This window comes from Aquarana catesbeiana, linkage group LG09 (genome assembly GCF_042186555.1).
Source record: "Aquarana catesbeiana isolate 2022-GZ linkage group LG09, ASM4218655v1, whole genome shotgun sequence".
Classification (NCBI taxonomy): Eukaryota; Metazoa; Chordata; class Amphibia; order Anura; family Ranidae; genus Aquarana; species Aquarana catesbeiana.
This window is the reverse complement of record NC_133332.1, coordinates 297860268-297878342: the sequence shown is the minus strand read 5'-3', so window position 1 is coordinate 297878342 and position 18075 is coordinate 297860268. Positions and strand designations below refer to the sequence as shown.

General features: G+C 41.9%; 1 protein-coding gene across 1 annotated transcript in view; it reads left to right on the top strand.

Annotated features, from left to right (window-relative positions):
* Positions 1 to 18075, top strand: part of EXOSC2 (exosome component 2) — a 79886-nt gene that overhangs the window by 38852 nt on the left and 22959 nt on the right. Inside the window, exons 3-4 of the mRNA XM_073600476.1 lie at positions 2223 to 2268; positions 4206 to 4295. Coding sequence (XP_073456577.1) covers positions 2223 to 2268; positions 4206 to 4295 — 136 coding nt within the window. The remainder of the gene's footprint in view (positions 1 to 2222; positions 2269 to 4205; positions 4296 to 18075) is intronic.

The following is an 18075-nucleotide window of genomic DNA, read 5'->3' as shown; positions in this document are numbered from 1 at the left end:
GACAAGTCGCCCCAGTGCGAACCGGCTCTAAGAGTTCTTATGGGAAAAGGTGTCTCCACTGAAGTTTTATCACCAAGGTTTGTTTCCACAACAACCCAACATTTTCGAAAATCCAATTGTCATTGGGACAGAAAGTGAGGTGAAATCTTCTGAACAGGGGCAGCAAAACAAATGTTACAGGGGTGATAACCCTTCCCTATGCTATCCAAAAAGCTTAATTTTTTTTTTTTTTTTTTTGGCTGGAGCTACACTTAAAAAAAAAAAAAAAAAAAATGTCCCTGTTCCGACTTGCAAACAGATTCAACTTAAGTACAAACCTACAGACCCTAACTTGTTTGTAACCCGGGGACCGCCTGTATATTCTTGAGCTTTGATACCTGGATATTTGATCATTAAAACTGGTTCCTGGTTGCTATTTAACCCCTAAGAAGGAGCTCTGGCCTTATTAACTATATGAAGCATAAGTTAGAAGGTGAGCGTACAGATTGAGTGGTGGTCAGCACTGCAGGCGGTTTCTGTTTAGGGATGAGCTTTGACTTCTTTGGATCCTTGTCCCATGCCACCAGAGCAAACACGCCAAGTAGCTATCACTGTACTGGGCCAGCAATAAGAGGGTGAAGCATTCCCTGCTTTGCAGCCATGTGTGTACATGGCACTTGTATACGTGAAGCTGTGGGGCAGGGAATGTAGAATATTAGACGACTGCCCCTGTCAAGTGACGGCTTCCTGGTAGGCTTGCTCAGGTGGGTTCAGACTAGGATCCAAAGATGCCCAGGCTCATCACTTTTTTGAAGGTGGTGGTATGAAGCCAACCCAAGATTTTCACCTATGCACTCGTTTAAAGAAACCCAAGATATGCCACTGTATACTTACTAATTGGGCTTTACAAAAGGTGGTTGGTGTGCATATTATGACAGTACTTTTTAAGGTTACTTGCATGTAGCACTTTGTTTTGATTGTGCAGCCAACATTGATATTTTTTAATTTTGTAATATTGCATAAAATTAGCTTTTTTTTTTTAATATATTTATGGTTGTTGGTGTTGTGAAATCTCTATAGCTAGATAGGTGGTTTAGGTGCTGCACTCATTTATCCTTAAAGCGCTACTTCGCTTTTGTTGAGAAAAAAACATTCCCCTCTGGATGATCTATATAAACTGCAAGAATTTTAACCAACTGTGTTGCAGATTCCTAACTTTTGTTAGTCTGAAGAAATCCCTGTTTGTTCCTCTGTGTCCATGTGCAAAGTGAGTGTAATGGGAGTGGTTTCATAATTATCAAACGGCTGCTGCAGCTGTAGGGCTCTACTGAGAAAAATTGCTGGGCCTGCATCCCTTTTAGACGTGATTTCCTATTGGGAGTATCTCACCAAAAATGACATTTTTTGTTACAGGGGATATCTAATATCTGACTTGTATCTTAGTGCAGACTTCTGGAAAAATCAGTGAGCTGATTAGAAGAGCCAGAGGAAAGTTATGTAAGTTTTCAAAAGTGCTCCGGGTTGGCCATTGTAATAGAGTATGGTAATGGCAGCTCCCTTGCTCTACGCAAAACATGCTTTGGCTTTACTTCTTGGCTTTACTTCTTCTGCAGGTCACAGGAGTGTACTTTGTCCTGTGACCTGGATTCAGCCGCCAGCAGGCTAAAATCCACTGTCGCCTGACATCACTCAGCTGGTCCAGACTCTGGAAGGATTCCGACATTAATGTCAGGATTCACCCAGATGCCAGGCTGGCAGGTGGCTCAGCCTCTCCGCTTACAGCCCAAGCCAGCCACTTGGGACCCCCACCACAGCCTGGTGCTCCTGTGAGTGCTGAAGGGGCAGAGCACAGAGCAGGTGACCAACTTTACCGGCTCTCTGCTTACTGAAGTCCGAGAACTGTGTAATCAATGGTGTTTGATTGCTCAGTTCTCAGTCTTAGATGCAGCGGGGGACAGATTCAGGATTGATCTGATGCTGCATCCACCTAGGTGAGTATATAGGTTTTTTTTTTTTGTTTTTTTTTCAAACCCCACCCTTCTCTTTCAATACCCTATACGTCACTGACATTGAGCAAGCATGCATATCTGAAAAGTCAGAAGTCCTTATTTTGTTAGTTGTGACAGCCAGGCAGCTAGCATTGTCAAAAGCAGGCTAAAAATTGAAACTTCATGTTCTCATCTCTTCTCATCCAATCTTGGTTTGGACTTTTTTATATTTAATCTGTGTTATTTGTTTTCTAGGTACAATGGAGAAGTTGGCGATATTGTTGTGGGAAGAATTACAGAGGTATGTGCTGTCTTTGTGGCTGCCCATGCATTGGTGCATTTCACCCACTCATTCCGAATTGGGGTGTTTTATTTATTTATTTATTTTATTTCTGTTGCGGCAGAGCAATTTTCTTCCAGGTTAAGGGAGGTGTGGAGTTTAAAAAAACAAACAAACATCTGTACTCCCCTCTATGCTGCAGCAGCACTGTGATGTTGCAGCTGTTCCCTGCTGGCTCTAAACCTGAGAACTGAGTGATCACATGACTGCTGATTACTCAGTTCTCGGTCAACTATGAGCAGAGAACAGGGCTGTCAGTGGGGAGGGGGTGGGTTGCACTGCACTGAGAGCCGAAGCCAGTTGTCAGTTAGGCAGCTGGGAGGATCCCAGCAATATGGTCGGAGATCCTTTCCTAACCTAAACCGTCTCTGTGACCTCAGCTGACAGCGGGCTTTAGAAGAGAAGTATGGTTAAAGAAAAACAAAAAAAAAAAGCTTTGGCCATTCATTTCTTTTAAACATATACAATGTAAAAATTGTAGCAGGTTTTTTTTTTGCAGGCCTTTAAAGCGTTTGTTAACCCCCAAAAAATATACAGATCCTGTTCCTTTAAAACATGTTATACAGCACATTGTTTGTGCTGTGTCATTTGAACCCCCCATAACACCTGAAATACCTGTCTGATCCTGCCTAGCTATGCCCTCCCCTCTGCAAACGGACCACGATAATCAAGGATGCTGAGCCCTGACATCGTGGTCCGTTTGCAAGATTCCATCAGCTGCAGCTTGCTCTTCCGTGTCTGTCACCTGTGTCCTTCTCCCCCCTCCCCTCTCTGCTTGTACAATGTACACCCCCCCTCCCTCCACTCCTGCTGCTCTACATGCTCTCATACCTTCTACATCATCCCATCTTCTCTGCACCATTATCAGAAGTTTGCCTGTGTTCTGTAAAAATACTGCACAATTCTACCTGTATGAGCTCCACTCAGCTGATTGTAGGTGGCTCGGCGTTCTGTGTCTCCTCTCTCCATCTTCTCCCCGGCTGATGTCAGCGGGAGGGCACGGCCCTGCCCACTGAAGCTATGAGCCAGAGACAGAACAGGGGAGAGGAGTTAGATGAGCGCCTGGAGCAGAGCTCGTACAAGTGGAATCGTGCAGTTTTTTTTACAGAACACAGGCACAGGGAAACTTCTGATAATGGTGCAGAGAGGATGAGATGATGTAAAAGAAGTGGGTTAACAGCCACTTTAACCTCTGGTTCACACTGCTGCAACTTGTGACTTGCTACGACGTGGGGCACAAAGTCGCATGACAAGTCAAACACATTAATTTCAATGGGTGCTGTCTTAATTGCTGCTACAAAAAAAAAAAAAAAAAAAAAACAGCTCCTGCAATTATTTTCTGGGTCTTCCTTGAGGTGGCATAAGTGCCATAGACTGCAATTTTAACATTACAAAATTTGTAAGGAAGTTGTTTCTTCGTCTTATCTTTGCGAACCTTCAGATCTTCTTTCTATATACAGTGAATTGGTATCTAATATATAATCTCTTACAGCAAACCAAAACCTCTGAAGAAGACCCCATTGTTAAGGGTTGAAACGCGTATATGCACAGATGCATGTAATATGCCAAGTTGTATAACAATTTTGTTTTGAATTTTAATAGTCTTTTGTCACCAGTGTTCATATTTAAATTGTCATACCTTAATTGTCATGATTATACCACTTACCTTATTAATAAAATCTTTTAATATACATTGTTTGCACTTATTGAATACCGCTGCCTAAAAAGCCCATTGGGGGAACCCTCCCATATTGCAATATTCGGGGTGAGCAGCACTTTTTTTCCTCTCAATATATGTGTCTTCCCTTTTCTATGCGATAGAAGATCATACCTGACTGCAAGTATGATTAGAATAATCCTTCATAAAGGTTTTACTGTTTAACTATCTGTTTCTGCAGGTACAGCAGAAGCGATGGAAAGTGGATACAAACACACGCCTGGACTCTGTATTGCTGCTTTCATCTGTGAACCTTCCCGGTGGGGAGCTGGTGAGTGTAAAGAGCAACTGGCAAAGTCTTTGCCTATTTAAAGAGCATCACCAGGAGACAAGTAAAATCGGTCTTTGAGTTGCTAATGCTAAAACCAGTATAACTTTACAGCTGAAAAAAAACTCTTGGCACTGTGCTGTTTTACACCCCTCAGCTGTGTGAATTTGTAATTTGCCAGTAAAACTTTTTTTTTTTACAATTGCCTGACAAGTGCTCCAGGCTACCTGTGACTTTCAGGTCCCAGCTCTAGCAACATCTGATAAGGGGTCATGTGTCTATTGTCATCATCCAGGAGCGGTATTCAGGCAGAGCTACTAAATGGCTGGCTCTTCTGAGGGTTCAGGTTCGCTTTAATTTATGTATTATATTTATTCCCACACAGCCAGATTTTGCCCATATTTCTCCTGTGTTTCTGGATGGGAACAGAGCCTTTTGATGTGCAACCTTCTAATGCTTCTGTGTGGAGTGTATCAACATTGCATAGAATTTAGCAAAAGGGCTGTGCATGGACCAGTAAAACACTGGCTTTCATTTTAGTAGCTTGAGTTATAGGGTCCATGTTGGGAACGCAGAAGAACCTTGCTTCCAATCTTCAGTTTAAACTCCTGAGGTTAATTTATTCTTAAATGCGAGAATACAATAGAGTGGCTGCAACAATCTTGAAGTTCATTTTAAACGTTGGTATATGTAATTTATCTTGCTATATTAAAGGAGAATTCTAACCAGAACTTTTAAAAGTTTGAACAAAACTGGAAAGCATTCCAACGTCTGTCATGCTTGTGTCCCCATGGGGACTATTTCCATTCACTTCTTCTTGTGTTAGCAAGACAGGAAGTAAAAAGGACCTCCTAAATGAGGATGCAGAATAGAAACCCTTCAACAGGTGGCCAGTGGGGAGGCTGGAACAAGTCAAGTTTTCGTTTCGTTTGTCCTCATTGAAGAAATGCATTTACTACGACAGAAAGTGATAGGAAATCTCCCTACAGACAGGTTCCAATTTGTGTAATCCTATTGCCGTCATCCTCAGTATGTTATTTGAAAATTCCATTTTGTCCTCAGCTGGAGTGAATAGGATCGTGGTATATAAATGTGGATTATTACATATAACACCTAGCCTATTAAAGAGGAATTTACCTTATAGGTAAGCCTATAATAAGGCTTACCTATAGGTAGTGTCAATATCTCCTAAACGTGCACCGTTTAGGAGGTATTTACTGTACATGCAGCCAGTGACATCACTGGCGCATCTGTTTTGAAGGAACGGCCACCTGTGCCATTGCTTTATAGTCCTGGGCCGTGACTGGCGGCTCCAACATGCTTGAGCGGGAGTGACGTCATTGCGGTTCAGGCCAGTCACAGAGATGGAACCTGCGAACCCGGAAGCAAGACGGGTGAAGATGGAAGCGGCCTCCAGCCATGACATCGCATCGCTGGAAAGCTTCGTTTTCGGGGAAGTTTCACATACTAGATATACAAATAACTTAATGGTGATTCCAGCATTGGGAGGAAATTGTTCTGTCTCTTTGGTCACTCATGAAGACACGTGGCCAGTCCAATGAAGATGAATGAGAAAAGGTTCAACTTTAAACTGCGTTTTACTTTTAAAATGTGTTTTACTGTTAGAGCTGTAAGGATGTGGAACTCTCTTCCACAATCGGTGGTTGCAGCAGGTAATGTTAATTTCAAAAAATTCTTAGATGAACATCTTATTATACACAATATTCAGGGATATGGAAAGTGGCATAATACTTACACACACACAGGTTCAACTGGATGGACTGATGTCCTTACCAACTAAAGAAAAGATAACAGGTAAAAAGGATTGATGGGTCAGACCCTCTGTTATACAAGCAAATGTTCGTTGGGAGCCAGATACTGTTAACGGCTTTTGTTAAGTTTTACCAGATGGATGTTCAAACCTCTGATGCCAGTTTTAAGCATAAGGTGCTATGAGCTGCTCTGAGTGTCTCAAGACCTTCTTGACCGGTTTGTTATATCGGCCTGTTGACGTGGCTTTTGTCCACCCCTCAGTCTGACTTCTTTTGCATATTCCAGTCATAACAATTTATTCTTTTGCTGCCTGCATAACACTCACTGTATGTGCAGCGGGAAAAGGGTGAGCTTTAGTGCTCACATGTGTCACTGGACAATCAACGTTTCTGTGCTGAGAGACCCCAACACAGAGATCGAGCTGGCAAAGGCAGCTCTTGGTCCCTGCTATGGATTGGTAGCCTATGGAACTGGCTCCAATCATGTAACCCCTGTGACAACCAATCATACTGGCTACATGATTGCTGATCCTTTCCGACCGATTTCCCTCCCCTGATTCCAGAGCTTTTTAACGGGATCCCGGGGCTGGAAGGGGTTAAAAAAGCCTTTGTCCTGTACAATGCGCAAAATAGGATTTTTGACTTATCAGTGAAATCCATAACCTAGAGCATAGTATTGAGTACAGGACAGGAGATCTTATGATCTTCTGTGTCCTGCAATGGAATCCCCAAAAATGGATTTTACGATGAGTTCAAAAATCCTATTCTCATTTTTCACCTGAAATACCAGTGTCTTGCAGAACTTTTTATGGCCACTAGAGGTCACTATTGCTGTACCGTTTCCTGTTCTGCAATCATGGACAAGACTGCACTGCCTGTGTCTCGGGCTCTGCTATGATTCATTTCTTTCTCCCTTTCTAAGCGATCACTTAGTGCTTAACGCAGACTGTTATAAATGAAAATAATAGCCTAAAGGGTGCTAGTACATAAAATTAATCTGAGGGAAGGAAATTCTGAAAAAAAATCATGTTTACTTATTTGACCATCCATAGAGATTAAGACAAGCCTATATCTAAATCCCAACTTTAAATAAGGGTGGGCCTGTCGCCTACGAATATTAAAGTGAAAATACATTTTTGTTGAGAGAGAAATCCCATATACATTGGGAGGATTTTATCCATCTTCATGGCTGTTCTTTTCCTGCTTCTGTTCTAATGATATTGATGTGGGCATTGCAGCATAAGTGAAGGGGGGGAGGTGGTCTACCTTTACTACCATCACATTATAGGCTTCGTGCTATAATGAGAGAAACTGCAGCTCCAACATTTTACACATGCACGAGTTCAGCTTTTCTTATGTGGCCCCCAGGTTGTGTCAGAGCAGCTTGGAGACACTGACGTCTGAAGGGGGCACCAGAGGGCACCTGCTATGCAGAGGAATTTTTACTTTTTTTGTTCCAACTGTTCACAGGTTTGCTTCAGAAGTAACCTGTTATAAAATACCGTACACAAACCATAATTTCTTACCTTTTGTAAAAAAGCTGTGCCATGCCGATTCAGTGGTTTCAATACTTGCACACATTAGGCTAGAAAAGGTATGCAGTGGCTCTGACATTTGCTGTGTAATTGTTCTAAAAGTGTGTCAGCTGATTAATAATGAAAAAGTCACTCCCAATTCAGATTCACTCTACACACTGACATAAGCAAGCAAATAGCTTTTTCTTTAGAGCAGAAACCGGTAGGAATCTGCAACAAACTTTGCCAAAATCCTTGCAACGTACATTGATCACCCAGAGGGGATTGTTTGATTTTTATATATAATATATTTTTAATAATAATTTGTTTTTTCAACAAAAGTGGAGTTACTCTTTAAATTAAAGGTATAAAAACTAAGGAAAACTTAAGACTATGGTATGAGTGTTTAATTACAGGTTTTAAACAGCACAGTCATTTTTGTTGTTTTTGCCTGGAAACACTGTAGCCAAAACCATTTTTCCAAGGTTTCATGCTAGGGCCATAAATGTAAAGACATACAGTCATGGCCTAAAATATTGGCACCCCTGCATTTCTGTCAAATAATGCACCACTTCGCCCAGAAAATTGTTGCAATTATAAATGTTTAGGCATTCTTGTATTTATTTCTTTTGTTTTGTATTGGTATGATACCAAAAAAAAAAAAAAAAGTGGAGAAACAAAAAGCCAAATCTGACACATTCCAAGCTAAACTCCAAAAATGGACTGGACAAAATTATTGGCACCTTTTCAAAATTGTAAGAAACAACTGCACTCCAACTTTGTGATGCCCTTGTAATTTGTGATTAAACTGCCTGTATCAGTTAACAGGTGCTGACAATATAGAAATTACACCGCCAACCAGTTACAATGGTGAAAAATGTACTCAGCCTTTCTGTTGTGTGTCTCTGTGTGCCACACGGAGCATGGAGACGAGAAAGGGCAGCAAAGAATTGTCTGAGGATTTGAGAACAAAAATTGTGGAAAAGTATGGACAATCTCAAGGTTACAAGTCCGTCTCCAGAGATCTTAATGTTCCTGTGTCCACTGTGCGCAACATTGTCAAGAAGTTTACAGCCCATGACGCTGTAGCAAATCTACCTGGACGTGGATGAAAGAGAAAAATTAAAGTTTTTCCAAAACTTACCTGAGGAAGCCAAAAATCCTTTTGGGAGAATGTGCTGTGGACAGATGTAACAAAATTGCAGCTTTTTGGTAAAGCCCATCATTCTTCTGTTTTCAGAAGAAAAAATGAGGCCTTTTAAAGAAAAGCATACAGTCCCTACAGTCAAACATGGTGGAGGTTCGCTGATGTTTTGGGGTTGCTTTGCTGCTTCAGGAAAGCACACATCAAAGCACACATCAAAAAGCACCCAGAAATGACAATGCACTGGAGTGCACTGAACTGGACGGTGATAAGTCCAGATCTACAGTATCTCACAAAAGTGAGTACAACCCTCACATTTTTGTAAATATTTTATTAAATCTTTTCATGTGACAACACTGAAGAAATGTCACTTTGCTACAATATAAAGTAGCGAGTGTACAGCTTGTATAACAGTGTAAATTTGCTGTCCCCTCAAAAGAACTCCAACACACAACCATTAATGTCTAAACCACTTGTAACAGAAATGAGTACACTCCTAAGTAAAAATATCCAAATTGGGCCCAATTAGCCATTTTTCCTCCCCGGTATCATGTGATTTGTTAGTGTTACAAGGTCTCAGGTGTGAATGGGGAGCAAGTGTGTTCAATTTGGCGTTTATCGCTCTCACTCTCTCATACTGGTCACTGGAAGTTCAACATGGCACCTCATGGCAAAGAACTCTCTGAGGATCTGAAAAAAAGAATTGTTGCACTACATAAAGATGGCCTAGCCTATAAGAGGATTGCCAAGACCCTGAAACTGAGCTACAGCACGCTAGCCAAGACCATAGAGCAGTTTAACCGGTTCCACTCAGAACAGGCCTCACCATGGTCGACCAAAGAAATAGAATGCATATGCTCAGCGTCAGATCTAGGGGTTGTCTTTGGGAAATAGTGTGTGTGGCGGAAACCAGGTGAGGAGTACAAAGACAAGTGTATCTTTCCTACAGTCAAGCATGGTGGTGGGAGTGTCATGGTCTGGGGCTGCATGAGTGCTGCTGGCACTGGGGAGCTACAGTTCACTGAGGGAACCATGAATGCCATTACAGTGACATACTGAAGCAGAGCATGATCCCCTCCTGGGCCGCAGGGCAGTATTCGAACATAACGACCCCAAACACACCTCCAAGATGACCACTGCCTTGCTAAAGAAGCTAAGTGTAAAGTTGATGGACTTGCCAAACATGTCTCCAGACCTAAACCCTCCCTATTGAGCATCTGTGGGGCATCCTCAAATGGAAGGTGGAGGAGCGCAAGGTCTCTAACATCCACCAGCTCCTTGATGTTATCATGGAGGAGTGGAAGAGGACTCCAGTAGCAACCTGTGAAACTCTAGTGAACTCAATACCCAAGAGGGTTAAGGCCACACCATAATATTGACACTTTGATCCCAATTTGGATATTTTCACTTAGGGGTGTACTCACTTTTGTTGCCAGCGGTTTAGATATTCCTGACCTGTGTGTTGAGTTATTTTGAGGGGACAACAACTTTACACTGTTATACAACTTGTACACTCACTACTTTACATTGTAGCAAAGTGTCATTTCTTCAGTATTGTCACATGAAAAGATAGATTAAAATATTTTCCAAATTGTGAGGGGTGTACTCACTTTTGTGAGATACAGTAACTCCCCATAGAGCACCCGTGGAGAGATCTCAAAACAGCAGTTGGGAAAAGGAAACATTCCAATCTGAGAGACCTGGAGAAGGTGGCAAAAGAAGAGTGATCCAAAACCTCTACCTCCAGTAGAGAGGTGTAAGAAACTCATTGATGGTTACAGGAAGCCATTGATTTTCAGAAATGTTTCCAAGCGGTGTTCATCCAAATATTAAATTGAGGGTGACAATAATTTTGTCCAGTCCATTTTTGGAGTTTTGCTTGGAATGTGTCAGATTTGAGTTTTTTTTTTTTTTTCTCCACTTTTTTGTGTCATACCAATAGAAACAAAATTAAATAAACATGAGAATGCCTAAACATTTGTAACAATTATTTTCTGGGAGAAGTGGTGCATTATCTGACAAATGCAGGGGTGTCAATATTTTTGTCCATGACTTTATAGGTGCCTGACTTTACAACCAGGTGTGTCGCTGACCTGGAACATGTATACAATACAGACCTTTAAACTTTAGACTTTACTGGTGGCTTGGCTGTTCACCAAGTAGTGAAGCCCAGATCAGAATGACATCCTTGAGAGCCTGCGCCTTTAAAACAAGTCAGCAATGGCATCTCTCATAGATCTGTTCTCATGGGTTCCCTTTTAAGAATCATCGTTGCTGTCTGCAGCCGAGGAACAGTACCGCCAACTGGAAGATCACTACAGTTCCCTGTCAAGTGTAATAATGGTTGATGTCAGCATGTCCGTTTCTTCTGTCGCTTTCATTTGTATTAATAGCTTTCCCATGGAGTTAAAATTAGGTCTTTAATCATCATTAATGTGTGATTCTTAACCTCCGCCTCTGTTGCTTGTACAGGGGAGAGCAAGTTCAAAGTGTTAACTCTTGTTATAAAAAATAAAGTAATATTGTGCTAGCATGTATTGCATACTGGCACATTATGACAGACTTGCCTGTAAAGCAGATCACTCCAGCAACACTCTGTCACTGCTGACAGGGCATCCATCTTCACCCGGTCTCCCTTTCGGGTTCACACAATACGGCTGTTTGCATGGTCGGGCCACGATGACGTCACTCCCCCCCCCGTATGCACACGGGAGTCACAATGGTTGCACAGCGCTTTGAATGGACGGCACACTCCAGCGTCCTGTCCATTCAGAGCGCATGTGCCAATAACCTCGCCGGCTACTATACATGTGAATATCTCCTAAACAGTGCACGTTTAGGAGATATTTACTGTACCTGCATGTAAGCTATTATTATAGGCTCACTTATAGGTACAAGTTAAAAGTAGACTTTGCTACTGCTTTAAAGTGTTATTAAACCCAAAATTGCAGCTTACCTGTCATCAGATGTGGTGGTTGCATTCGTTTTCTTTTTTTTTAGGCTTTTTTTTCCCTCCTGTCTTCCTCAGTAATCTGGCCAGTAACACACCACCTATATTATAGAGATACCACTCTTGATGAATGGAGCACCGGTGGCAAATTTGGACAGCAGCATTGTCAGTTGGGGGAAAGGGAGTGTTTTTAAAAGTACTAGCAGATTTGAATACTAAATTAAATACAAACTGAAGCTGAATTCCAGCTAATACTTTATAATCAGTTACAGCAAACTATTTTTTTTTGTGAGGGAGGTTTTATATAAATAAAAGCTGATTGCTGTAAGCACCCCTGCTAGTGGTAAATGGTCCGTGTCATCCCTGATTAATAATGAAAAAGTGGGGCTCATGCACACTGCAGCTCCAAAAAAAAAAAGCTGCTTTTATTTCTCTGCCTATAAAAGCTTGGAGAAGCTTGTCCTTTTTTTTGTGCATTTTTATTGAGCTTCTTCAAACTTTTTTATGCATAAGCATTTTTTTTTCCTCACAAATCCCCTCAGCTCATTTTTATCTCCCCCCTTTTTTTGTGCTTTTTTTTCAAGCCTCTTTTGAGCTTTTTTTTTTTCCCACGTTTTTGGGCGTCTTTTCTGCTGGTTCAAGTGACATGAATATGATGATAAAGGAGCATCTAATGTGTTCCTACAGTTCAAATATTTTGGATTAGATAGGTTTTCTGTAAGGTAATTCTTAAAGTGGACTTCTTAATAACTTTACAGTTCCAAAAATAAATACCTGTAATATTTCCAGTAACAGAACAAACGTTTATCATTAACCACTTCAGCACCGGAAGGTTTTACCTCAATGACCAGGCCATTTTTTTGTTATATGAAACTGCGTTACTTTAACTGACAATTGCACGTTGTACCCAAATAAAATTGATGTCATTTTTTTCCCACAAATAGAGCTTTCTTTTGGTGGTATTTGATCACCTCTGTTTTTTTTTTTTTTTTTTTTTTTGTGCGCTATAAACAAAAGTGACAATTTTTGAAAAAAAAATAAATACTTTTTTTTTCTTTCTGGTATAAAAACATATCCAATAAAAAAAAAAAATTGAAAAAATCCAATTTCTTCATCAATTTAGGCCAATATGTATTCAGCTTCATATTTTTGGTTTAAAAATTCCAATAAGCTTATATTGATTGGTTTGTGCAAAAGTTATAGCGTCTACAAACGATGGGATATTTTTATGGAATTTATTTTTTTTACTTGTAATAGCGGCGATCAGAAATTTAAAGAAACAAAAATTATTTACATTTTTTCTAGGACTATGACATTGCGGCGGACAAATCTGACTGACACTTTTTTTGGGGACAAGTGACATTAATACAGTGTTTGGTGCTAAAAATATGCACCGTCACTGTACTAATGACAATGGCTGGGAAGGGGTTAACATCAAGGCTGATCAGAAGGTTAAATGTGTCCCTAGGCAGTGCTTGCTAACTGGGGGGGGTTATGACAGGGGAAAAAGAGATCTGTCCCTGCTTAGCAGGAATACAAGATCTCCATAGCTTACATAGGCAGATCTCCATTATGTCTCTCCCGGGACCGGTCGCAGACCCGCTGATTGGCATCCCCTGTGTCCAATCTGTACGTGATTTTGTGCAATAGAGCCGACCTGCAATAGTAAATATGCAGTAGAAAAGTGGTTCAGGTAAGGCAAGCTCAGGTAAGTATTAGGGGCGGCTGCTGCACAGAGAAGGTTTTTTATTTATTTTTTCTTCATGCAAAAAATGCATGAAGGTAAAAAAAAAACCTTTAGAACCAAAGTGTCATTAAACCCAGACTATGATTAACTCTCATTACTCCAAAGACATGCTGGTAGGTTAATTGACTTCTGTCTAAATTGGCCCTAGTATATGAATGTGAGTTAGTGACCTTAGATTGTAAGCTCCTTGAAGGTGGGGACGTGGGGACGTGAATGTACAATGTATATGTAAAGCGCTGCGTAAATTGATGGCACTATAGAAGTACCTTAAATTAATAATGATTACTTGTTATTTAACATAGTGTGCATACTTTTAAAGCCACTAAAGCATTCATTTTGTGTAGTGTGAAATATTTTGCCTTCAGCTGTCTCTCCCATCTTCTGTTTCCCCACTGTACACCAGCTGGTGTCCTCTATTGAGCATGCTCAATTTCAGTTCCCCTCTAAGCTCTTTATTTTGCTTTTTTTTTTTTTTTTTTTCCTTGCAGCCCACATGATTATAGAGTCACACGTGGACATATACACAGTGGTAAATGAAACTCCCCTTCCACCCTCCTCCATGTCCTCCTATTGGTAAACACTATGGGGGCGGATATAGTATGTGGATTGAATACATTCACTAAGAAACTCACAAAAAAAAGCTAGTGCCAGTCATCTTATATAAGCTTACCAGCTTATATTGACCTACTATTACGGAAGGTCAATGTCGCTTGTGCCTTAACCACTTAAGGACCAAGCCTCTTTCTGAGATTTGTTGTTTACAAGTTAAAAACAGTTTTTTTTTTGCTAGAAAATTACTTAGAACCCCCAAACATTATATATTTTTTTTCTAACACCCTAGAGAATAAAATAGCGATCATTGCAATACTTTCTGTCATACTGTATTTGCACAGCGGTCTTACAGGTGCACTTTTTTTGGAAAAAATACACTTTTTTGAATTAAAAAAATAAGACAACAGTAAAGTTAGCCCTTTTTCTTTTATATTGTGAAAGATAATGTTAGGCCGAGCAAATTGATACCCAACATGTCACGCTTCAAAATTGCACCCGCTCGTGGAATGGTGACAAACTTTTACCCTTAATCTCCATAGGCGACATTTAAAAAATTCTACAGGTTGCATGTTTTAAGTTACAGAGGAGGTCTAGGGCTATAATTTTTGCTCTCGCTCTACCAATCGCGGCGATACCTCACATGTGTGGTTTGAACACCGTTTCGCTAGACATGTATGCGTTTGCTTCTGCATGCGAGCTTGTCGGGATGGGGCGCGTTTTAAAAATTTTTTTTTTTTTTTTTTAACACTGTTTTAAAAAAAAATGTCACTTATTCCTATTACAAGGAATGTAAACATTCCTTGTAATAGAAAAAAAGCATGACAGGATCTCTTAAATATGAGATCTGGGGTCAAAAAGACCTCAGATCTCATATTTACATTGAAAAAGGATTAAAAAAAAAAATTGTCATTTACAAAAATGAAAGGGGGAAAAAAAAGGCCCTTTAAGAGCTATGGGCAGAAGTGACGTTTTGACGTTGCTTCAGCCCTGCAGTGATATGGAGACGGGTGGGGGTTATCTTGCCCTCACTCGTCTCCATACCCAGGCAAGGGACAGACGCAATCGCCTCCGCCATTGCTGACGGCTCTGGTAAGCAGCGAAGGGCACGGAGCGCAGTGTGAGGGGGGGGGGGCCCTCTCCCGCTGACGATTTAAAAGTGATCTTGCGGCAAATGTGCTGCATTGACCACTTTTATCTTAAACCGGACCACTCACTGAAGAAGAGGATAGCGGTGTTATGGCATTTAGCTGCTGCTATAACGATATCCTCCTTCTAAGTACCGACGTATAACGACTGTGGGCGGTCCGGAAGTGGTTAAAGTGGTTGTAAACCTTTTTGTTTATTATTTTTTTTTAAAATAACAAACATATCATACTTGCCTCCACTGTGCAGTTCGTCTTGCGCAGTGTGGCCCGATCATCATCTTCTGGGGTCCACCCGGCGGCGCTCACGGCTCCTCCCCGCATCGGCGCTCTCCCAGGGGGTTACCTTGCAGGCGCGCTCCCGAGTCCAGCATTTGCGTGCATAGACACAGAATGCCCCCCAGCACCTGCGTCATTGGATTTGACGCAGGCACAATATATGCAATCAAGAGCCGAGGACCCCGGGCAGAGAACAAATGAACGAAGGGCTCGGTGAGTAAAACGGGGGGAGGGCTAGGGGGGGCGGTCACTGTCAGAAGTTTGCATTAAGGTGAAAAAACACAAGGGTTTACATCCCCTTTAACCCAGCAAGAGCTTCTATCCATCCAAGGGAACTAAGGACATCTGCCACTTGGGGAGACTCGATTGAGTCAAAGTAATTATTCCTCTGTTTAAAACTTTCTTCAAATGATTGATAATTCTCTGTCTCTCTCTCTGTCTCTGTCTCTCTCTCTCTCTCTCTCTCTCTCCTGTGAATATTGGGGTGCGCGTCTAATCCAGTGTTTCTGCACATGACATGGGGCAGGGCACATTACATTGGACAATAATGTTGGGCACACTACATGGGACGGACGGCAGAGCACATTGTGGGGGACACAGCTGGGCACACTACATGGGACAGACTGCAGGGCACATTGTGGGGGACACAGCTGGGCACACTACATGGGACAGACTGCAGAGCACACTACATGGGACAGACTGCAGGGCACATTGTGGGGGACACAGCTGGGCACACTACATGGGACAGACTGCAGGGCACATTGTGGGGGACACAGCTGGGCACACTACTGTACCGGCTTTCAGTAGCAGCGGTGGCGGCTGTTGTCAGTCCTCTAGTAGCGTGCTGTTCCCTTGCCGGGTCCTCCTCCCCTACTGTCCATCACACATGATGTCGCATACAAGAAACTGGGATGGACAAGGAGGGAGGAAGGGTTGGCAGAGAATAGCACGCCACAGCCAATACTATCCCAGGGGCTTTGCCTGCATGTGTTGGCAGAGGGAATGCGATCTACTTGTCTGCTGCCTGCGACTTGGGAAACACTGGTCTAATTAATGCTGTACATTGCATCAGTTTTTAATATACATTACTTTAGAAGTCTTCATGAAAACAATTTAATCTGTGCATTAGAGATGTATGTACTGCTAGCCATTGTGTTATGTGTTCTGGCCCAGCAGATGGCACATCCAGGTGTGCTGTAGTATTGGTACTGGCTTTGAGGACTACTTTCCCACAGTCGTAGTGTTTGCAGATGGCAATAGCATTTCACTCGTTGGCAGCGATTTAAAAAAAAAATAAAAAATGGATCTCTGCTTTGCCCATATTCAGCAGAGCAATTAAATGCAGCACAGAACTTACCTAGTCTTCGCTCAACCCCCCCCTTTCCCGCTCTGATTGCCTATGGTACGAGGAAGCCCTGTGTGAGTTCTAACTCAATCTGGTTGGAGAGAACAAAGAATGAAGGACCCTCCCTACCTTTGTGTTTACTCCCTGATGCCTGGCAATTGGCTGATTTAGGAAACCAGGTGAATTTTATAAAGGGAAGGGAATAGTCACATGCTTCCAATGCACAAACAGCATTGGGGAACAAACGCATATAGGAGTGTGTGGAGGTGGTGGTGGTGGTGGGGGGGGGGGTAATATTTATATAGATCTATTACTTTGATCAGCATGAGCAAGGCACAGGTTCACTCAATATGTGCTCCAGCGTTTTTAGAATAAAGCCTAAGTGTAGCTAAAATAAAAAATATAAAAATCAGCACATGGGGCATAACTTAGTCAGTATCCTTTGTGCTATCAATCATCCACCCATTCTCTGTTCTTAGACCCAGCTTTATCCAAAGAAGCTGTAGTGTGGCTTCTATGAATGGAGAAGCTGGCTGGAAAATCTGGCAATTTCTGGCATTATCTGGCACTCTTGAGGAGAGGCTGTGACATCCCCTTAGTTGTATTAAAGGATAATTCCAGGCTTTGGCATGTTATACCTAGTCACAGTGGACCATCTTGGACCAATGTACGTAACTATGTATATGACATACCTGGCTGAAGCTGAAAATCACTTCTATAGAAACTGCTACTCAAGTGAACTCCACTTACTACCAGGTCTTGTGGACGGCCGGCCTTGTAAATACAGAAGGTAAGATGTTAAGCACAAGTGTCATTCAGAGAATGTTTTGTATTTACTGTCATCGTCCTGCCTCTTCACCTCATCTAATCCAAATAAATGGCTGCATTCATTTAGAGGATGCAAAGCATTCTCTGAATTACACCCAGGCTGAGCAGCCAACTTCCTGTGTTCACAATGTAAAAGAGCAGCTGCTCGGCGTGGTACCTGGAAGAAAGTGGAGATTACTGAAGTAGCGGTTTCTATTTCAGTGATTTCCAGCTTCCAAGGGTATCAAGTAAGGTATCATTTAAAGTGGTTGTAACCCTTATAGTAGGTTAAACAGCACAGTTCTTGTGCTGTCTAACCTGTCCCTCTCTAAGCTGTAAAAAAACCTGGCTGATCCTGCCAGTTCCTGTGTTCCCCTCTGCGTACTGACCACGGTAATCAGGGCTGCTGAGCCCTGATTACCATGGTCAGATTACGTGCCTCCGTCAATCCGCAGCTCCCTTCTCTCTCCCCCCCCCCCTCCATGATCTACGCTGAGAAGGTGGATGACAGGTCCATCTCCGCTCAATGTG